This window comes from Anomaloglossus baeobatrachus, unplaced genomic scaffold (assembly GCF_048569485.1).
Source record: "Anomaloglossus baeobatrachus isolate aAnoBae1 unplaced genomic scaffold, aAnoBae1.hap1 Scaffold_549, whole genome shotgun sequence".
In the NCBI taxonomy this organism is placed as follows: Eukaryota; Metazoa; Chordata; class Amphibia; order Anura; family Aromobatidae; genus Anomaloglossus; species Anomaloglossus baeobatrachus.
In genome coordinates, this window is record NW_027444872.1 from 78,072 (window position 1) to 102,500 (window position 24,429).

Genomic DNA, 24,429 nt, shown 5'->3' on the forward strand with positions numbered 1-24,429 from the left:
CAACAGACAGTATCACACAGGAGAGGATTAGATACACAGCTCAGCAAACAGTATCACACAGGAGAGGATTAGATACACAGCTCAGCACACAGTATTACACAGGAGAGGATTAGATACACAGCTCAGCAAACAGTATCACACATGAGAGGATTAGATACACAGCTCAGCAGACAGTATCACACAGGAGAGGATTAGATACACAGCTCAGCAAACAGTATCACACAGGAGAGGATTAGATACACAGCTCAGCAGACAGCATCACACAGGAGAGGATTAGATACACTGCTCAGCAGACAGTATCACACAGGAGGATTAGATACACAGCTCAGCAGACCGTATCACACAGGAGAGGATTAGATACACAGCTCAGCAGACAGTATCACACAGGAGAGGATTAGATACACAGCTCAGCAGACAGTAACACAGGAGAGGATTAGATACACAGCTCAGCAGACAGTATCACACAGGAGAGGATTAGATACACTGCTCAGCAGACAGTGTCACACAGGAGAGGATTAGATACACTGCTCAGCAGACAGTATCACACAGGAGAGGATTAGATACACAGCTCAGCAGACAGTATCACATAGGAGAAGATTAGATACACTGCTCAGCAGACAGTGTCACACAGGAGAGGATTAGATACACTGCTCAGCAGACAGTATCACACAGGAGAGGATTAGATACACAGCTCAGCAGACAGTATTACACAGGAGAGGATTAGATATACAGCTCAGCAGACAGTATCACACAGGAGAGAATTAGATACACAGCTCAGCACACAGTATCACACAGGAGAGGATTAGATACACTGCTCAGCAGACAGTATCACACAGGAGAGGATTAGATACACAGCTCAGCAGACAGTATTACACAGGAGAGGATTAGATACACAGCTCAGCAGACAGCATTACACAGGAGAGGATTAGATATACAGCTCAGCAGACAGTATCACACAGGAGAGGATTAGATACACAGCTCAGCACACAGTATCACACAGGAGAGGATTAGATACACTGCTCAGCAGACAGAATCACACAGGAGAGGATTAGATACACAGCTCAGCAGACAGTATTACACAGGAGAGGATTAGATACACAGCTCAGCAGACAGTATCACACAGGACAGGATTAGATACAGAGCTCAGCAGACAGTATCACACAGGACAGGATTAGATACAGAGCTCAGCAGACAGTATCACACAGGAGAGGATTAGATACACTGCTCAGCAGACAGAATCACACAGGAGAGGATTAGATACACAGCTCAGCAGACAGTATTACACAGGAGAGGATTAGATACACAGCTCAGCAGACAGTATCACACAGGACAGGATTAGATACAGAGCTCAGCAGACAGTATCACACAGGACAGGATTAGATACAGAGCTCAGCAGACAGTATCACACAGGACAGGATTAGATACAGAGCTCAGCAGACGGTATCGGACAGGATTAGATGCACAGCTCAGCACACAGTATCACACAGGATAGGATTAGATACACAGCTCAGCAGACAGTATCACACAGGAGAGGATTAGATACACAGCTCAGCAGACAGTATCACACAGGAGAGGATTAGATACACAGCTCAGCAGACAGTATCACACAGGAGAGGATTAGATACACAGCTCAGCAGACTGTATCACACAGGCTAGGATTAGATACACAGCTCAGCAGACAGTATCACACAGGAGAGGATTAGATACACAGCTCAGCAAACAGTATCACACAGGAGAGGATTAGATACACAGCTCAGCAGACAGCATCACACAGGAGAGGATTAGATACACTGCTCAGCAGACAGTATCACACAGGAGGATTAGATACACAGCTCAGCAGACCGTATCACACAGGAGAGGATTAGATACACAGCTCAGCAGACAGTAACACAGGAGAGGATTAGATACACAGCTCAGCAGACAGTGTCACACAGGAGAGGATTAGATACACTGCTCAGCAGACAGTATCACACAGGAGAGGATTAGATACACAGCTCAGCAGACAGTATCACACAGGAGAAGATTAGATACACTGCTCAGCAGACAGTGTCACACAGGAGAGGATTAGATACACTGCTCAGCAGACAGTATCACACAGGAGAGGATTAGATACACAGCTCAGCAGACAGTATTACACAGGAGAGGATTAGATATACAGCTCAGCAGACAGTATCACACAGGAGAGAATTAGATACAGAGCTCAGCACACAGTATCACACAGGAGAGGATTAGATACACTGCTCAGCAGACAGTATCACACAGGAGAGGATTAGATACACAGCTCAGCAGACAGTATTACACAGGAGAGGATTAGATACACAGCTCAGCAGACAGCATTACACAGGAGAGGATTAGATATACAGCTCAGCAGACAGTATCACACAGGAGAGGATTAGATACACAGCTCAGCACACAGTATCACACAGGAGAGGATTAGATACACTGCTCAGCAGACAGAATCACACAGGAGAGGATTAGATACACAGCTCAGCAGACAGTATTACACAGGAGAGGATTAGATACACAGCTCAGCAGACAGTATCACACAGGACAGGATTAGATACAGAGCTCAGCAGACAGTATCACACAGGACAGGATTAGATACAGAGCTCAGCAGACAGTATCACACAGGAGAGGATTAGATACACTGCTCAGCAGACAGAATCACACAGGAGAGGATTAGATACACAGCTCAGCAGACAGTATTACACAGGAGAGGATTAGATACACAGCTCAGCAGACAGTATCACACAGGAGAGGATTAGATACACAGCTCAGCACACAGTATCACACAGGAGAGGATTAGATACACAGCTCAGCAGACTGTATCACACAGGCTAGGATTAGATACACAGCTCAGCAGACAGTATCACACAGGAGAGGATTAGATACACAGCTCAGCAAACAGTATCACACAGGAGAGGATTAGGTACACAGCTCAGCAGACAGCATCACACAGGAGAGGATTAGATACACTGCTCAGCAGACAGTGTCACACAGGAGAGGATTAGATACACTGCTCAGCAGACAGTATCACACAGGAGAGGATTAGATACACAGCTCAGCAGACAGTATCACACAGGAGAAGATTAGATACACTGCTCAGCAGACAGTGTCACACAGGAGAGGATTAGATACACTGCTCAGCAGACAGTATCACACAGGAGAGGATTAGATACACAGCTCAGCAGACAGTATTACACAGGAGAGGATTAGATATACAGCTCAGCAGACAGTATCACACAGGAGAGAATTAGATACACAGCTCAGCACACAGTATCACACAGGAGAGGATTAGATACACTGCTCAGCAGACAGTATCACACAGGAGAGGATTAGATACACAGCTCAGCAGACAGTATTACACAAAAGAGGATTAGATACACAGCTCAGCAGACAGCATTACACAGGAGAGGATTAGATATACAGCTCAGCAGACAGTATCACACAGGAGAGGATTAGATACACAGCTCAGCACACAGTATCACACAGGAGAGGATTAGATACACTGCTCAGCAGACAGAATCACACAGGGGAGGATTAGATACACAGCTCAGCAGACAGTATTACACAGGAGAGGATTAGATACACAGCTCAGCAGACAGTATCACACAGGACAGGATTAGATACAGAGCTCAGCAGACAGTATCACACAGGACAGGATTAGATACAGAGCTCAGCAGACAGTATCACACAGGAGAGGATTAGATACACTGCTCAGCAGACAGAATCACACAGGAGAGGATTAGATACACAGCTCAGCAGACAGTATCACACAGGAGAGGATTAGATACACAGCTCAGCAGACAGTATCACACAGGACAGGATTAGATACAGAGCTCAGCAGACAGTATCACACAGGACAGGATTAGATACAGAGCTCAGCAGACAGTATCACACAGGACAGGATTAGATACAGAGCTCAGCAGACGGTATCGGACAGGATTAGATGCACAGCTCAGCACACAGTATCACACAGGAGAGGATTAGATACACAGCTCAGCAGACAGTATCACACAGGAGATTAGATACACAGCTCAGCAGACAGTATCACACAGGAGAGGATTATATACACAGCTCAGCAGACAGTATCACACAGGAGAGGATTAGATACACAGCTCAGCAGACTGTATCACACAGGCTAGGATTAGATACACAGCTCAGCAGACAGTATCACACAGGAGAGGATTAGATACACAGCTCAGCAGACAGTATCACACAGGACAGGATTAGATACACAGATCAGCAGACAGTATTACACAGGAGAGGATTAGATACACAGCTCAGCAGACAGTATCACACAGGAGTGGATTAGATACACAGCTCAGCAGACAGTATCACACAGGACAGGATTAGATACACAGCTCAGCAGACAGTATCACACAGGAGAGGATTAGATACACTGCTCAGCAGACAGTATCACACAGGAGAGGATTAGATACACTGCTCAGCAGACAGTATCACACAGGAGAGGATTAGATACACAGCTCAGCAGGCAGCATCACACAGGAGAGGATTAGATACACTGCTCAGCAGGCAGCATCACACAGGAGAGGATTAGATACACTGCTCAGCACACAGGAGAGGATTAGATACACTGCTCAGCAGACAGTATCACACAGGAGAGGATTAGATACACAGCTCAGCACACAGTATCACACAGGAGAGGATTAGATACACAGCTCAGCAGACAGTATCACACAGGAGAGGATTAGATACACAGCTCAGCAGGCAGCATCACACAGGAGAGGATTAGATACACAGCTCAGCAGGCAGCATCACACAGGAGAGGATTAGATACACTGCTCAGCAGGCAGCATCACACAGGAGAGGATTAGATACACTGCTCAGCACACAGGAGAGGATTAGATACACTGCTCAGCAGACAGTATCACACAGGAGAGGATTAGATACACAGCTCAGCACACAGTATCACACAGGAGAGGATTAGATACACAGCTCAGCAGACAGTATCACACAGGAGAGGATTAGATACACAGCTCAGCAGGCAGCATCACACAGGAGAGGATTAGATACACTGCTCAGCAGACAGTATCACACAGGAGAGGATTAGATACACTGCTCAGCAGACAGTATCACACAGGAGAGGATTAGATACACAGCTCAGCAGACAGTATCACACAGGAGAGGATTAGATACACAGCTCAGCAGACAGTATTACACAGGAGAGGATTAGATACACAGCTCAGCAGACAGTATTACACAGGACAGGATTAGATACAGAGCTCAGCAGACAGTATCACACAGGACAGGATTAGATACAGAGCTCAGCAGACAGTATCACACAGGACAGGATTAGATACAGAGCTCAGCAGACAGTATCACACAGGACAGGATTAGATGCACAGCTCAGCACACAGTATCACACAGGAGAGGATTAGATACACAGCTCAGCAGACAGTATCACACAGGAGAGGATTAGATACACAGCTCAGCAGACAGTATCACACAGGAGAGGATTAGATACACAGCTCAGCAGACAGTATCACACAGGAGAGGATTAGATACACAGCTCAGCAGACAGTATCACACAGGAGAGGATTAGATACACAGCTCAGCAGACTATCACACAGGCTAGGATTAGATACACAGCTCAGCAGACAGTATCACACAGGAGAGGATTAGATACACGGCTCAGCAGACAGTATCACACAGGACAGGATTAGATACACAGCTCAGCAGACAGTATTACACAGGAGAGGATTAGATACACAGCTCAGCAGACAGTATCACACAGGAGTGGATTAGATACACAGCTCAGCAGACAGTATCACACAGGACAGGATTAGATACACAGCTCAGCAGACAGTATCACACAGGAGAGGATTAGATACACTGCTCAGCAGACAGTATCACACAGGAGAGGATTAGATACACTGCTCAGCAGACAGTATCACACAGGAGAGGATTAGATACACAGCTCAGCAGGCAGCATCACACAGGAGAGGATTAGATACACAACTCAGCAGGCAGCATCACACAGGAGAGGATTAGATACACTGCTCAGCAGACAGTATCACACAGGAGAGGATTAGATACACTGCTCAGCAGACAGTATCACACAGGAGAGGATTAGATACACAGCTCAGCAGACAGTATCACACAGGAGAGGATTAGACACAGCTCAGCAGACAGTATCACACAGGAGAGGATTAGATACACAGCCCAGCAGACAGTATCACACAGGAGAGGATTAGATACACAGCTCAGAAGACTATATCACACAGGAGAGGATTAAATACACAGCTCAGCAGACTATCACACAGGCTAGGATTAGATACACAGCTCAGCAGACAGTATCACACAGGAGAGGATTAGATACACGGCTCAGCAGACAGTATCACACAGGACAGGATTAGATACACAGCTCAGCAGACAGTATTACACAGGAGAGGATTAGATACACAGCTCAGCAGACAGTATCACACAGGAGTGGATTAGATACACAGCTCAGCAGACAGTATCACACAGGACAGGATTAGATACACAGCTCAGCAGACAGTATCACACAGGAGAGGATTAGATACACTGCTCAGCAGACAGTATCACACAGGAGAGGATTAGATACACTGCTCAGCAGACAGTATCACACAGGAGAGGATTAGATACACAGCTCAGCAGGCAGCATCACACAGGAGAGGATTAGATACACAGCTCAGCAGGCAGCATCACACAGGAGAGGATTAGATACACTGCTCAGCAGACAGTATCACACAGGAGAGGATTAGATACACTGCTCAGCAGACAGTATCACACAGGAGAGGATTAGATACACAGCTCAGCAGACAGTATCACACAGGAGAGGATTAGACACAGCTCAGCAGACAGTATCACACAGGAGAGGATTAGATACACAGCCCAGCAGACAGTATCACACAGGAGAGGATTAGATACACAGCCCAGCAGACAGTATCACACAGGAGAGGATTAGATACACAGCTCAGAAGACTATATCACACAGGAGAGGATTAGATACACAGCTCAGCAGGCAGCATCACACAGGAGAGGATTAGATACACTGCTCAGAAGACTATATCACACAGGAGAGGATTAGATACACAGCTGATACATGTATTTGTACATCAGTTTTCACGCTTCTTCTCAGGTTCCTCCACCACAAACATGGCGCCTTCTGTGGATGAGACTCTGGAGGACGTGAATCAGCGTCTGGATCGGCTGCTCCTGAGAGTGATGGACGACCTGGAAGATCTGAAGGAGAAGAGACAATGTCTGAACGGTGTCATAGAGGAGGTGAGTGATGAGCGCTCATCTCATACACGGATATACAGCTACACCGGTGGTGTTATATCTCATTTCCCAGTGTCTGACGGTATTATACATGATATCTCAGTGTCTGGCGGTATTATGTGTATATCTGGCAGTATTATACATGATATCTCAGTGTCTGGCGATATTATTTGAATATCTGGCAGTATTATGCGTTATATCTCAGTGTCTGGCGGTATTATGCGTTATATCTCAGTGTCTGGCGGTATTATACATGATATCTCAGTGTCTGATGGTATTATGTGTATATCTGGCGGTATTATGCGTTATATCTCAGTGTCTGGCGGTATTATGTGTATATGTGGCTTTATTATACATGATATCTCAGTGTCTGATGGTATTATGTGTATATCTGGCGGTATTATACATGATATCTCAGTGTCTGGTGGCATTATGTGTATATCTGGCGGTATTATACATGATATCTCAGTGTCTGGTGGTATGTGTATATATGGCGGTATTATACATGATATCACAGTGTCTGGTGGTATTATGTGTATATCTGGCGGTATTATACATGATATCTCAGTGTCTGATGGTATTATGTGTATATCTGGCGGTATTATGCGTTATATCTCAGTGTCTGGCGGTATTATGTGTATATGTGGCTTTATTATACATGATATCTCAGTGTCTGATGGTATTATGTGTATATCTGGCGGTATTATACATGATATCTCAGTGTCTGGTGGCATTATGTGTATATCTGGCGGTATTATACATGATATCTCAGTGTCTGGTGGTATGTGTATATATGGCGGTATTATACATGATATCACAGTGTCTGGTGGTATTATGTGTATATCTGGCGGTATTATACATGATATCTCAGTGTGTGGTGGTATTATGTGTATATATGGCGGTATTATACATGATATCTCAGTGTCTGATGGTATTATGTGTATATCTGGCGGTATTATACATGATATCTCAGTGTCTGGTGGCATTATGTGTATATCTGGCGGTATTATACATGATATCTCAGTGTCTGGTGGTATGTGTATATCTGGCGGTATTATACATGACATCACAGTGTCTGGTGGTATTATGTGTATATCTGGCGGTATTATACATGATATCTCAGTGTGTGGTGGTATTATGTGTATATGTGGCGGTATTATACATGATATCTCAGTGTCTGGTGGTATTATGTGTATATCTGGCGGTATTATACATGATATCTCAGTGTCTGGTGGTATTATGTGTATATCTGGCGGTATTATACATGATATCTCAGTATCTGGTGGTATTATGTGTATATGTGGCGGTATTATACATGATATTTCAGTGTCTGGTGGTATTATGTGTATATCTGGCGGTATTATACATGATATCTCAGTATCTGGTGGTATGTCTTTATGTGGCGGTATTATACATGATATCTCAGTGTCTGGTGGTATTATGTGTATATGTGGCGGTATTATACATGATATCTCAGTGTCTGGTGCTATTATGTGTATATGTGGCGGTATTATACATGATATCTCAGTGTCTGGTGCTATTATGTGTATATGTGGCGGTATTATACATGATATCTCAGTGTCTGGTGGTATTATGTGTATATCTGGTGGTATTATACATGATATCTCAGTGTCTGATGGTATTATGTGTATATCTGGCGGTATTATACATGATGTCTCAGTGTCTGGTGGCATTATGTGTATATGTGGCGGTGTTATACATGATATCTCAGTATCTGGTGGTATTATGTGTATATGTGGCGGTATTATACATGATATCTCAGTGTCTGGTGGTATGTGTATATGTGGCGGTATTATACATGATATCACAGTGTCTGGTATTATGTGTATATCTGGCGGTATTATACATGATATCTCAGTGTCTGGTGGTATTGTGTATATATGGCGGTATTATACATGATATCTTAGTGTCTGGTGGTATTATGTGTATATCTGGCGGTATTATACATGATATCTCAGTGTCTGGTATTATGTGTATATCTGGCGGTATTATACATGATATCTCAGTGTCTGGTATTATGTGTATATCTCGCGGTATTATACATGATATCGCAGTGTCTGGTGGTATTTTGTGTATATGTGGCGGTATTATACATGATATCACAGTGTCTGGTGCTATTATGTGTATATCTCGTGGTATTATACATGATATCTCAGTGTCTGGCGGTATTATGTGTATTTCTGGTGGTATTCTACATGATATCTCAGGGTCTGGCGGTATTATGTGTATATCTAGAAGTATAATATATAACATCTCACTGTCTGGTTGGATCATATCTCAGTGTCTGGCTGTGTTATGTGTATACAGTTAGGTCCAGAAATCTTTGGACAGTGACACAATTTTGGCGAGTTGGGCTCTGCATGCCACCACATTGGATTTGAAATGAAATCTCTACAACAGAATTCAAGTGCAGATTGTAACGTTTAATTTGAAGGTTTGAACAAAAATATCTGATAGAAATTGTAGGAATTGTCACATTTCTTTACAAACACTCCACATTTTAGGAGGTCAAAAGTAATTGGACAAATATACCAAACCCAAACAAAATATTTTTATTTTCAATATTTTGTTGCGAATCCTTTGGCGGCAATCACTGCCTTAAGTCTGGAACCCATGGACATCACCAAACGCTGGGTTTCCTCCTTCTTAATGCTTTGCCAGGCCTTTACAGCCGCAGCCTTCAGGTCTTGCTTGTTTGTGGGTCTTTTCGTCTTAAGTCTGGATTTGAGCAAGTGAAATGCATGCTCAATTGGGTTAAGATCTGGTGATTGACTTGGCCATTGCAGAATGTTCCACTTTTTTGCACTCATGAACTCCTGGGTAGCTTTGGCAGTATGCTTGGGGTCATTGTCCATCTGTACTATGAAGCGCCATCCGATCAACTTTGCGGCATTTGGCTGAATCTGGGCTGAAAGTATATCCCGGTACACTTCAGAATTCATCCGGCTACTCTTGTCTGCTGTTATGTCATCAATAAACACAAGTGACCCAGTGCCATTGAAAGCCATGCATGCCCATGCCATCACGTTGCCTCCACCATGTTTTACAGAGGATGTGGTGTGCCTTGGATCATGTGCCGTTCCCTTTCTTCTCCACACTTTTTTCTTCCCATCATTCTGGTACAGGTTGATCTTGGTCTCATCTGTCCATAGAATACTTTTCCAGAACTGAGCTGGCTTCATGAGGTGTTTTTCAGCAAATGTAACTCTGGCCTGTCTATTTTTGGAATTGATGAATGGTTTGCATCTAGATGTGAACCCTTTGTATTTACTTTCATGGAGTCTTCTCTTTACTGGTGACTTAGAGACAGATACACCTACTTCACTGAGAGTGTTCTGGACTTCAGTTGATGTTGTGAACGGGTTCTTCTTCACCAAAGAAAGTATGCGGCGATCATCCACCACTGTTGTCATCCGTGGACGCCCAGGCCTTTTTGAGTTCCCAAGCTCAGCAGTCAATTCCTTTTTTCTCAGAATGTACCCGACTGTTGATTTTGCTACTCCAAGCATGTCTGCTATCTCTCTGATGGATTTTTTCTTTTTTTTCAGCCTCAGGATGTTCTGCTTCACCTCAATTGAGAGTTCCTTAGACCGCATGTTGTCTGGTCACAGCAACAGCTTCCAAATGCAAAACCACACACCTGTAATCAACCCCAGACCTTTTAACTACTTCATTGATAACAGGTTAACGAGGGAGACGGCTTCAGAGTTAATTGCAGCCCTTAGAGTCCCTTGTCCAATTACTTTTGGTCCCTTGAAAAAGAGGAGGCTATGCATTACAGAGCTATGATTCCTAAACCCTTTCTCCGATTTGGATGTGAAAACTCTCATATTGCAGCTGGGAGTGTGCACTTTCAGCCCATATTATATATAGAATTGTATTTCTGAACATGTTTTTGTAAACAGCTAAAATAACAAAACTTGTGTCACTGTCCAAATATTTCTGGACCTAACTGTATGTGGTAGTATTATACATATCTGTGTGTGATGGTATTATGTGTATATCTGGCGGTATTATTACAGATATAATCGGTATTATATGTGTCGTTCTCAGGGATGGCTCTGCCTTTCTCAGTCGCGGTATTCTATGGGGAACAAGTCCGTGTCCTCGCTGCAGTATACGCCAGAGATGACGCCTTCCTCGTTTGTCCAGGACAGGTGAGGGCGGTATTTTATTTCTTCCATATATCCTTTATTTTTCTGTATTTTCTGCTCTGTATGGTCACAGCAGAAATATCCCACCATGAAATCATGCGGTCACACTGACACTGGTTCATGAAGCTGATGAAGCGGGTGGTCTGCGGGGTCCGCAGCGTCCTGCACCTGTGTGTAGGGATAACTATGGCCATATAGCATTGCTCCTCATCTGTAGCACCGCAGCCTCGGACGTCTGTATCATCAACCATTGTGTGACTACAGCTCCCAGCATGTCCTGACAATCATACACAGCCGCAGTCATTCCACCATCTTTCTCCTGTCTGTGCAGTGCTGCGGACGATGGGGGGACCACATTCACTGCAGAACGCGTTCAGCCGGAGACGCAGGACAAAGTGACGGAGCGGAAGCTCCCGGAGGTGGAGGATATTGGGGCCGCAGATCACGGTGAGACCATATGTGGAGGAGGACCCATCTTAGGAGGCTGCAGTGACCTCTAGGAGTTTGCTCCTGGGTAGGAGGAGTGGGGGGTCACACACAATGGAGGTATTAGTGTAGCATGTGTCCTCCTCTACAAAATGCTACACTAATACCCTAGTCGGACACCATTTTGTAGAGGTGGAGACATGCTACACTAATACCCTAGTGGGACACCATTTTGTAGAGGTGGAGACATGCTACACTAATACCCTAGTCGGACACTATTTTGTAGAGGTGGACACATGCTATACTAATACCCTAGTCGGACACCATTTTGTAGAGGTGGAGACATGCTACACTAATGCCCTAGTCGGACACCATTTTGTAGAGGTGGACACATGCTATACTAATACCCTAGTCGGACACCATTTTGTAGAGGTGGACACATGCTATACTAATACCCTAGTGGGACACCATTTTGTAGAGGTGGACACATGCTACACTAATACCCTAGTGGGACACCATTTTGTAGAGGTGGACACATGCTATACTAATACCCTAGTCGGACACCATTTTGTAGAGGTGGACACATGCTATACTAATACCCTAGTGGGACACCATTTTGTAGAGGTGGACACATGCTACACTAATACCCTAGTCGGACACTATTTTGTAGAGGTGGAGACATGCTACACTAATACCCTAGTCGGACACCATTTTGTAGAGGTGGACACATGCTACACTAATACCCTAGTCGGACACTATTTTGTAGAGGTGGAGACATGCTATACTAATACCCTAGTCGGACACTATTTTGTAGAGGTGGACACATGCTACACTAATACCCTAGTCGGACACTATTTTGTAGAGGTGGAGACATGCTATACTAATACCCTAGTCGGACACTATTTTGTAGAGGTGGACACATGCTACACTAATACCCTAGTCGGACACTATTTTGTAGAGGTGGAGACATGCTACACTAATACCCTAGTCGGACACCATTTTGTAGAGGTGGAGACATGTTATACTAATACCCTAGTCGGACACCATTTTGTAGAGGTGGACGCATGCTACACTAATACCCTAGTCGGACACCATTTTGTAGGGGTGGACACATGCTACACTAATACCCTAGTCGGACACCATTTTGTAGAGGTGGACACATGCTATACTAATACCCTAGTCGGACACCATTTTGTAGAGGTGGACACATGTTATACTAATACCCTAGTCGGACACCATTTTGTAGAGGTGGACACATGCTATACTAATATCCTAGTCGGACACCATTTTGTAGAGGTGGACACATGTTATACTAATACCCTAGTCGGACACCATTTTGTAGAGGTGGACACATGCTACACTAGTACCCTAGTCGGACACCATTTTGTAGAGGTGGACGCATGTTATACTAATACCCTAGTCGGACACCATTTTGTAGAGGTGGACACATGCTACACTAATACCCTAGTCGGACACCATTTTGTAGAGGTGGACACATGCTACAATAATACCCTAGTTGGACACCATTTTGTAGAGGTGGACACATGCTACACTAATACCCTAGTCGGACACCATTTTGTAGAGGTGGACACATGCTACACTAATACCCTAGTCTGACACCATTTTGTAGAGGTGGAGACATGCTACACTAATACCCTAGTCGGACACCATTTTGTAGAGGTGGACACATGCTACACTAATACCCTAGTTGGACACCATTTTGTAGAGGTGGACACATGCTACACTAATACCCTAGTCGGACACCATTTTGTAGAGGTGGACACATGCTACACTAATACCCTAGTCGGACACCATTTTGTAGAGGTGGAGACATGCTATACTAATACCCTAGTCGGACACCATTTTGTAGAGGTGGACACATGCTACACTAATACCCTAGTCGGACACCATTTTGTAGAGGTGGACACATGCTATACTAATATCCTAGTCGGACACCATTTTGTAGAGGTGGACGCATGTTATACTAATACCCTAGTCGGACACCATTTTGTAGAGGTGGACACATGCTACACTAATACCCTAGTCGGACACCATTTTGTAGAGGTGGACACATGCTATACTAATACCCTAGTCGGACACCATTTTGTAGAGGTGGACACATGTTATACTAATACCCTAGTCGGACACCATTTTGTAGAGGTGGACGCATGCTACACTAATACCCTAGTCGGACACCATTTTGTAGAGGTGGACCCATGCTACACTAATACCCTAGTCGGACACCATTTTGTAGAGGTGGACGCATGCTACACTAATACCCTAGTCGGACACCATTTTGTAGAGGTGGACACATGCTACACTAATACCCTAGTCGGACACCATTTTGTAGAGGTGGACACATGTTATACTAATACCCTAGTCGGACACCATTTTGTAGAGGTGGACGCATGCTACACTAATACCCTAGTCGGACACCATTTTGTAGAGGTGGACCCATGCTACACTAATACCCTAGTCGGACACCATTTTGTAGAGGTGGACGCATGCTACACTAATACCCTAGTCGGACACCATTTTGTAGAGGTGGACACATGCTACACTAATACCCTAGTCGGACACCATTTTGTAGAGGTGGACGCATGCTACACTAATACCCTAGTCGGACACCATTTTGTAGAGGTGGACACATGCTACACTAATACCCTAGTCGGACACCATTTTGTAGAGGTGGACGCATGCTATACTAATACCCTAGTCGGACACTATTTTGTAGAGGTGGACACATGCTACACTAATACCCTAGTCGGACACCATTTTGTAGAGATGGACACATGCTACACTAATATCCTAGTCGGACACCATTTTGTAAAGGTGGACACATGCTACACTAATACCCTAGTCGGACACCATTTTGTAGAGGTGGAGACATGCTACACTAATACCCTAGTCGGACACTATTTTGTAGAGGTGGACACATGCTACACTAATACCCTAGTCGGACACCATTTTGTAGAGGTGGACACATGCTATACTAATATCCTAGTCGGACACCATTTTGTAGAGGTGGACACATGTTATACTAATACCCTAGTCGGACACCATTTTGTAGAGGTGGACGCATGCTACACTAATACCCTAGTCGGACACCATTTTGTAGAGGTGGACACATGCTATACTAATACCCTAGTCGGACACCATTTTGTAGAGGTGGACACATGTTATACTAATACCCTAGTCGGACACCATTTTGTAGAGGTGGACACATGCTACACTAATACCCTAGTCGGACACCATTTTGTAGAGGTGGACACATGCTACACTAATACCCTAGTCGGACACCATTTTGTAGAGGTGGACACATGCTACACTAATACCCTAGTCGGACACCATTTTGTAGAGGTGGACACATGCTACACTAATACCCTAGTCGGACACCATTTTGTAGAGGTGGAGACATGCTACACTAATACCCTAGTCGGACACCATTTTGTAGAGGTGGAGACATGCTACACTAATACCCTAGTCGGACACTATTTTGCAGAGGTGGACACATGCTATACTAATACCCTAGTCGGACACCATTTTGTAGAGGTGGACACATGCTACACTAATACCCTAGTCGGACACCATTTTGTAGAGGTGGACACATGCTACACTAATACCCTTGTCGGACACCATTTTGTAGAGGTGGACACATGCTACACTAATACCCTAGTCGGACACCATTTTGTAGAGGTGGAGACATGCTACACTAATACCCTAGTCGGACACCATTTTGTAGAGGTGGAGACATGCTACACTAATACCCTAGTCAGACACTATTTTGTAGAGGTGGACACATGCTACACTAATACCCTAGTCGGACACCATTTTGTAGAGGTGGACACATGCTACACTAATACCCTAGTCGGACACCATTTTGTAGAGGTGGACACATGCTACACTAATACCCTAGTCGGACACCATTTTGTAGAGGTGGACACATGCTACACTAATACCCTAGTCGGACACCATTTTGTAGAGGTGGACACATGCTACACTAATACCCTAGTCGGACACCATTTTGTAGAGGTGGAGACATGCTACACTAATACCCTAGTCGGACACCATTTTGTAGAGGTGGAGACATGCTACACTAATACCCTAGTCGGACACTATTTTGTAGAGGTGGACACATGCTATACTAATACCCTAGTTGGACACCATTTTGTAGAGGTGGACACATGCTACACTAATACCCTAGTCGGACACCATTTTGTAGAGGTGGACACATGCTACACTAATACCCTAGTCGGACACCATTTTGTAGAGGTGGACACATGCTATACTAATATCCTAGTCGGACACCATTTTGTAGAGGTGGACGCATGATATACTAATACCCTAGTCGGACACCATTTTGTAGAGGTGGACGCATGCTACACTAATACCCTAGTCGGACACCATTTTGTAGAGGTGGACGCATGCTATACTAATACCCTAGTCGGACACCATTTTGTAGAGGTGGACACGTTATACTAATACCCTAGTCGGACACCATTTTGTAGAGGTGGACACATGCTACACTAATACCCTAGTCGGACACCATTTTGTAGAGGTGGACACATGCTACACTAATACCCTAGTCGGACACCATTTTGTAGAGGTGGAGACATGCTACACTAATACCCTAGTCGGACACTATTTTGTAGAGGTGGACACATGCTACACTAATACCCTAGTCGGACACCATTTTGTAGAGGTGGACACATGCTATACTAATATCCTAGTCGGACACCATTTTGTAGAGGTGGACGCATGCTACACTAATACCCTAGTCGGACACCATTTTGTAGAGGTTGACACATGCTATACTAATACCCTAGTCGGACACCATTTTGTAGAGGTGGACACATGTTATACTAATACCCTAGTCGGACACCATTTTGTAGAGGTGGACGCATGCTACACTAATACCCTAGTCGGACACCATTTTGTAGAGGTGGACGCATGCTACACTAATACCCTAGTCGGACACCATTTTGTAGAGGTGGACACATGCTATACTAATACCCTAGTCGGACACCATTTTGTAGAGGTGGACGCATGTTATACTAATACCCTAGTCGGACACCATTTTGTAGAGGTGGACACATGCTACACTAATACCCTAGTCGGACACCATTTTGTAGAGGTGGACGCATGCTACACTAATACCCTAGTTGGACACCATTTTGTAGAGGTGGACGCATGCTACACTAATACCCTAGTCGGACACCATTTTGTAGAGGTGGACGCATGCTACACTAATACCCTAGTCGGACACCATTTTGTAGAGGTGGACGCATGCTACACTAATACCCTAGTCGGACACCATTTTGTAGAGGTGGACGCATGCTACACTAATACCCTAGTCGGACACCATTTTGTAGAGGTGGATGCATGCAACACTAATACCCTAGTCGGACACCATTTTGTAGAGGTGGACACATGCTACACTAATACCCTAGTCGGACACCATTTTGTAGAGGTGGACGCATGCTACACTAATACCCTAGTCGGACACCATTTTGTAGGGGTGGACGCATGCTACACTAATACCCTAGTCGGACACCATTTTGTAGAGGTGGAGACATGCTATACTAATACCCTAGTCGGACACCATTTTGTAGAGGTGGACACATGCTACACTAATACCCTAGTCGGACACCATTTTGTAGAGGTGGACACATGCTATACTAATACCCTAGTCGGACACCATTTTGTAGAGGTGGAGACATGCTATACTAATACCCTAGTCGGACACCATTTTGTAGAGGTGGACACATGCTACACTAATACCCTAGTCGGACACCATTTTGTAGAGGTGGACACATGCTATACTAATACCCTAGTCGGACACCATTTTGTAGAGGTGGAGACATGCTACACTAATACCCTATTCGGACACCATTTTGTAGAGGTGGACACATGCTACACTAATACCCTAGTCGGACACCATTTTGTAGAGGTGGACACATGCTACACTAATACCCTAGTCGGACACCATTTTGTAGAGGTGGACACATGCTATACTAATACCCTAGTCGGACACCATTTTGTAGAGGTGGACACATGCTACACTAATACCCTATTCGGACACCATTTTGTAGAGGTGGAGACATGCTATACTAATACCCTAGTCGGACACCATTTTGTAGAGGTGGACACATGCTACACTAATACCCTAGTCGGACTCCATTTTGCATACCTCCCAACCGTCCCGGATTCTGCGGGATTTGCACGATTTATCAGGGCTGTCCCGCACTCAAGCGGCTCACAGCTGATGTCCCGGCTCCTCCCCTCAGTGGAGTGAATAAATTAAATTATCATCGGCTCTGGATTTTCGGGGTGGCCGGGACTCGAACTCGTGGAACTGTGAGTTCATTGTTTCAAAGGCAGCAGCTTTACCACTGACCTACTGCCTCTATTGAAATAGGAAGATTTTGTTATCTTGACCTCTATACTGCAGGTGAGACACCAGAAGCAGGTTATTCAGCTGCAAAGATGGATGGAGGGATGGATGAATGGAGGGATGAATGGAGGGATGAATGAATGGAGGGATGAATGGAGGGATGGATGAATGGAGGGATGGATGAATGGAGGGATGAATGGAGGGATGGATGAATGGAGGGATGAATGGAGGGATAGCGGGAGGGATGGATGGATGATAGAGGGATGAATGGAGGGATAGAAGGAGGGATGAATGGAGGGATAGAGGGATGAATGGAGGGATAGGAGGGATGAATGGAGGGATAGAAGGAGGGATGAATGGAGGGATAGAGGGATGAATGGAGGGATAGAGGGAGGGATGAATGGAGGGATAGAGGCAGGGATGGATGGATGATAGAGGGATGAATGGAGGGATAGAGGGAGGGATGGATGAATAGAGGGAGGGATGGATGGATGAATGGAGGGATAGAGGGATGAATGGAGGGATAGAGGGAGGGATGAATGGAGGGATAGAAGGAGGGATGAATGGAGGGATAAATGGAGGGATGAATGGAGGGATAGAGGGATGAATGGAGGGATAGAGGCAGGGATGGATGGATAATAGAGGGATGAATGGAGGGATAGAGGGAGGGATGGATGGATGAATGGAGAGATGAGTGGAGGGATAGAGGGAGGGATGAATGGAGGGATAGAGGGAGGGATCAATGGAGGGATAGAGGGATGAATGGATGGATAGAGGCAGGGATGGATGGATGATAGAGGGATGAATGGAGGGATGAATGGAGGGATAGAAGGAGGGATGAATGGAGGGATAGAGGGAGGGATGAATGGAGGAATAGAGGCAGGGATGGATGGATGATAGAGGGATGAATGGAAGGATAGAGGGAGGGATGAATGGAGGAATAGAGGCAGGGATGGATGGATGATAGAGGGATGAATGGAGGGATGAATGGAGGGATAGATGGATGATAGAGGGATGAATGGAGGGATAGAAGGAGGGATGAATGGAGGGATGAATGGAGGGATAGAGGGATGAATGGAGGGATAGAGGGATGAATGGAGGGATGAATGGAGAGATAGAGGGAGGGATGGATGATAGAGGGATGAATGGAGGGATAGAGGGATGGATGGATGATAGAGGGATGAATGGAGGGATAGAGGGAGGGATGAATGGAGGGATAGAGGGATGAATGGAGGGATAGAGGCAGGGATGGATGGATGATAGAGGGATGAATTGAGGGAGGGATAGAGGGAGGGATGGATGGATGATAGAGGGATGAATGGAGGGATGAATGGAGGGATAGAAGGAGGGATGAATGGAGGGATAGAGGGATGAAAGGAGGGATAGAGGGAGGGATGGATGGATGATAGAGGGATGAATGGAGGGATAGAGGGAGGGATGGATGGATGATAGAGGGATGAATGGAGGGATAGAAGGAGGGATGAATGGAGGGATAGAGGGAGGGATAGAGGGAGGGATGGATGATAGTGGGATAGATGGATGATAGAGGGATGGATGATAGAGGGATATATAGATACACGACAGATAATAGATAGAGATAGAATCATAGATAGATAGAGGGATAGAATCATAGATAGATAGAATCATTGATAGATAGATAGATAGAGAGATAGAATCATAGATAGATAGATAGATAGATAGAGGGATAGAGATAGATAGATACTGTATCTCAATGTTGGTGAAAGAGTCAGATTCGTTTGTTCCCATAAAACTACTATAAAGAAATGAGGAAAAAAATACAAATACAATTTATTTATTTTTTTTTATCTTCACCACCTTGGATTCAAACCAGCAACGTTCAAAACTTGTGTCCAGCAGCCTCCTGGCTTTCCTAGCTGCTCTAGCTGTTGAGCCACTAGGATTGATGATGTCAGAGGGAGGATTTCACATAAATGAACCTACAATGCAGCCTCTTACACAGCAGATTACACAGGACACAGCTACATTGTACAGAGCAGCATCTCTATGTCCTGTATTCTAGAGGGAGAGGAAAAGAGGATTTTTTTTCTTCTAATAAAGTTACTAAAAATAATAAAAAAAAATAGAATAATGTAATTTTATTGTACTTTTTTTTATAAAATAATAAACATCACAAATCAGCAAATAACATGGACATATTTGGTGTCCCTGTAATCGTAATGACCTGAACAACACAGCGATCAGATTATTTATGGGGATCGGTAAATGGCGGGAAAAAAAAGGCGCAATTTATTATTTTTCTTTATTAAAACCCATAAAAAATGTAATAAAAATGGATCACTGAGGCCGTATTCACACATAGAGTAAATGCTGCATTTTTTCTGCAGGTGTCCGCGCCAAGAGTGCAATAACAATGTTCTCTGATTATTGCGTGTTTGCGGTATTTTTTATACATTGTCCCCCTTATTTGATACATGTTTGTTGCTGATGTGAATCCTGAAGCTTATAAAGAAAGAAACACCAAATGCGCACAGTTCAGCGGCGTCTTTCCACGCACCAGGGGCGGAGATTTCAGGACGTCTCATCCACTTTGCTTGGACAATTAGTCCATATTCACATGTAGCGTAAATGCTGCATTTTTTCCTGCTGTTTCTTTGCACATTTATTCTGCTGTGTTTAATTGTCCAAGTAAAGTGGATGTGATTCCATGAAAAGACGCCGCTGAATTCTGCGGTTTTCGGGGGGGGGGGGGTTCTCTGGGGGTTTCTATGTGGAGCTTAAAAAAATGCAGGAAAAAGCTTCTCTGAACATAAAAACAGTTAAAAACGCAGATTCACATCTGAACCAAAAACGCATTAAATAATGGAGAAAAGGCAGAAAAAATGCAGCAAAAATGGAAAAAACAGAGAAGATTGTTATTGTGTAGTTTGGTGCAGACAGAAACAAAAAGAAACAGAATTTATGCAACGTGTGAACACGGATTGATAGGCACAAATAAGCAACATGTCATATAGTGACACAGAAATATAAAAAAATTCTGACTGCTATGAATATGAATGAACAGTCCGGGGCATCTGCTGAATGACCCTTACTGCCAAATGGGTGTGGCTGGGGGTGTGGCTAGGGGCGTGGTCAAAATTTTGTTCACACATTCAGTATTTGGGCAGTTTTTTACTTCAGTATTTGTAGCCAAAACCAGGGAGTGGGACAGTAGTAGAAACTGGTCACCATTTCTATGTTTTTCACCCTCTCCTGGTTTTGGCTACAAATACTGAGGTAAAAATCTCACCAAATACAGAACGTGTGAACATGGCCTAATAAATCAGGGCGTCATCCACATTTATTCTGCAGCCAGACAGCGGACCCCAAACATCCAGCCAATGTCTTGTCCGGTCTTGTGGTGAAATGGGTGTCATGTCGGGATGTGACCGCATGTATGCACATCACATACTCGCAGTCATGCTCTTGTACCGCCCCCGTGTAAGCAGCAGAGCTGCTCGGATCCGCGGTGGCTCGAGGGACGTCTGGACCCAGGGGTCTCGCGGCCACTCGAATGAAGGGGGGATTTACAGGGGGTATGGTATATTGAGAGTTCGTGACGCCACCCGTGGTGTGTGGTAAGATGGAGTACCACCGTTTCGGCTGGGAGTACCCGGTGGTGATGGAGTGGGCAGCCAGGTGTTTAACCCCTCCACAGGTAGGGGGGTTCCCGGGACTCGGTGGTGATGACAGGGAGGTGCCGTTGGGGAGGTAAGGGTCACTTGCGTACTCACTCAGTCCAATAACGCTGACACCGACAACTGTAGTAAACCAAAGTTCTGGACACCGCTGCCGCTGAGGGGGAGCACGCCTGGGTCCCATTTCTGTTGGTGTTGTCTGTTGATCTGTGACCTTTTCCCGTAGCATCTTGTTTCTTTCTGGTTGGTCCCCGTAGCCTAAAACTAGTCGGGTCCCGCTCCCCAGTGTGGCTAACTGAGGGAGCTTGCTGTCAGGGTTCACGCTTGGGATTTCTTGGGCCGTATTTGTGGAAAGTCCTATCCCCCTCGTTGCTCTAGTACCCTGATTTTGGAGCGGGTGGAGAACGGATCTTGAAGGCTCCGTTCTCGTCGGGCGAATTGTAAGGTTGCCTGAAGCTACTCCCTGACCTAGGGTCCACGTACCCCGGTCCCAGCCCGGTGATGGTACAAGGCCACCGGCTGTCCACCACGACAATGCCGTGCCCGTTGTCACGATCCCCTGCGACCGGGGGTCCAGCTCCTACCAGGCCCAGACCAACGTCTGCCACCTAGGCATAACAAGGAGCCCAGCTCCTGACCTCCTCTCACTTTCACCTCCAACACTACACTCTCCCTTCCTCTGACTGTCTCCTGACCTCCCCTTAACCAACCCCCCAAGTGGGCGACCCTATTCCACTCAGGCCGTCCACTGGTGTGTCTGGTGGGTGTGGTGCAGAGTGTTCCTAAGATTTTGATTAGCTGGTTTTGGCAACACCATTTGTTAGGGACCCGTAACGAAGGAGGAGGTGGATATTGCACAGAAGGGCAGATTGCACAATACCCTGTGACCACCTGATAGGCCAGGGCGTCACACTCTCGCCAGTAGAGAATCCCTGACAGTGTGCGGTGTGCACACTGTCAAGATCCAGAAGTCTGCAGTCACCTAGAGCAACTGCAGACTTTTACCACAAGACTAGACAACCCCTTTAAGAAATATCTTCAGTGTAATGAAGCCTGAGGAGTCCTGGAGGTTATGATACGACCACCACAAAGCGCTGATCTCACATCATCACATCTGTCTGACAGAAGGATCCACACAAGACTCGTACACAGAAGATCAGGGGTCAGGCCTCCAAGATGTTTGGGGAAACCTCCTGCCAAATGGAAAAGGTGTGCGCATGACCCAGAAGAAAGTGATGAAGAAAATGGCGGCTCTGAATATATGTATATGGGATTTACAGTTCTCTTTAGTTCATTCATTTTACATATTGTTAATTGCTAAAAATAAACAATTCTTATCACTTCTGCAGGATTTCTTCCATATCTGCCTAAACCTTTAGCACTGCCCTGGAGGAGGAGGAGAGAGGAAGAAAAGAGGAGGAGGAGAGAGGAAGAAAAGAAGAGGAGGAGGAGGAGGAGGAGAGAGGAAGAAAAGAGGAGGAGGAGGAGGACCGAGGAAGAAAAGAGGAGGAGGAGGAGGAGGAGGAGGAGGAGAGAGGAAGAAAAGAGGAGGAGGAGGAGGAGAGAGGAAGAAAAGAGGAGGAGGAGGAGGAGAGAGGAAGAAAAGAGGAGGAGGAGGAGAGAGGAAGAAAAGAGGAGGAGGAGGAGGAGAGAGGAAGAAAAGAGGAGGAGGAGGAGGAAAGAGGAAGAAAAGAGGAGGAGGAGAGAGGAAGAAAAGAGGAAGAGGAGAGAGGAAGAAAAGAGGAGGAGGAGGAAAGAGGAAAAAAAGAGGAGGAGGAGAGAGGAAGAAAAGAGGAGGAGGAGGAGAGAGGAAGAAAAGAGGAGGAGGAGAGAGGAAGAAAAGAGGAGGAGGAGGAGAGAGGAAGAAAAGAAGAGGAGGAGGAGGAGGAGGAGGAGAGAGGAAGAAAAGAGGAGGAGGAGAGAGGAAGAAAAGAGGATGAGGAGGAGGAGGAGAGAGGAAGAAAAGAGGAGGAGGAGGAGAGAGGAAGAAAAGAGGAGGAGGAGGAGGAAAAGAGGAGGAGGAGGAGGAGGAGAGATGAAGAAAAGAGGAGGAGGAGAGAGGAAGAAAAGAGGAGGAGGAGGAGGAGGAGAGAGGAAGAAAAGAGGAGGAGGAGGAGAGAGGAAGAAAAGAGGAGGAGGAGGAGGAGGAGAGAGGAAGAAAAGAGGAGGAGGAGGAGAGAGGAAGAAAAGAGGAGGAGGAGGAGGAAAAGAGGAGGAGGAGAGAGGAAGAAAAGAGGAGGAGGAGAGAGGAAGAAAAGAGGAGGAGGAGGAGGAGAGAGGAAGAAAAGAGGAGGAGGAGGAGAGAGGAAGAAAAGAGGAGGAGGAGGAGGAGAGAGGAAGAAAAGAGGAGGAGGAGGAGAGCGGAAGAAAAGAGGATGAGGAGGAGAGAGGAAGAAAAGAGGAGGAGGAGGAGAGAGGAAGAAAAGAGGAGGAGGAGGAGGAGAGAGGAAGAAAAGAGGAGGAGGAGAGAGGAAGAAAAGAGGAGGAGAATGGAAGAAAAGAGGAGGAG

The 24,429-nt window shown here is 45.4% G+C and overlaps 1 protein-coding gene across 1 annotated transcript in view; it reads left to right on the forward strand.

The window, feature by feature from the left end:
- Nucleotides 1–7,044: 7,044 nt before the first annotated feature.
- LOC142283816 (U3 small nucleolar ribonucleoprotein IMP4-like) overlaps nt 7,045–24,429 on the forward strand; it is a 76,609-nt gene continuing 59,224 nt past the window's right edge. Inside the window, exons 1-3 of the mRNA XM_075333155.1 lie at nt 7,045–7,272; nt 11,344–11,447; nt 11,776–11,891. Of these exons, the coding sequence (XP_075189270.1) occupies nt 7,144–7,272; nt 11,344–11,447; nt 11,776–11,891 (349 nt within the window). The 5' untranslated portion in view covers nt 7,045–7,143. The remainder of the gene's footprint in view (nt 7,273–11,343; nt 11,448–11,775; nt 11,892–24,429) is intronic.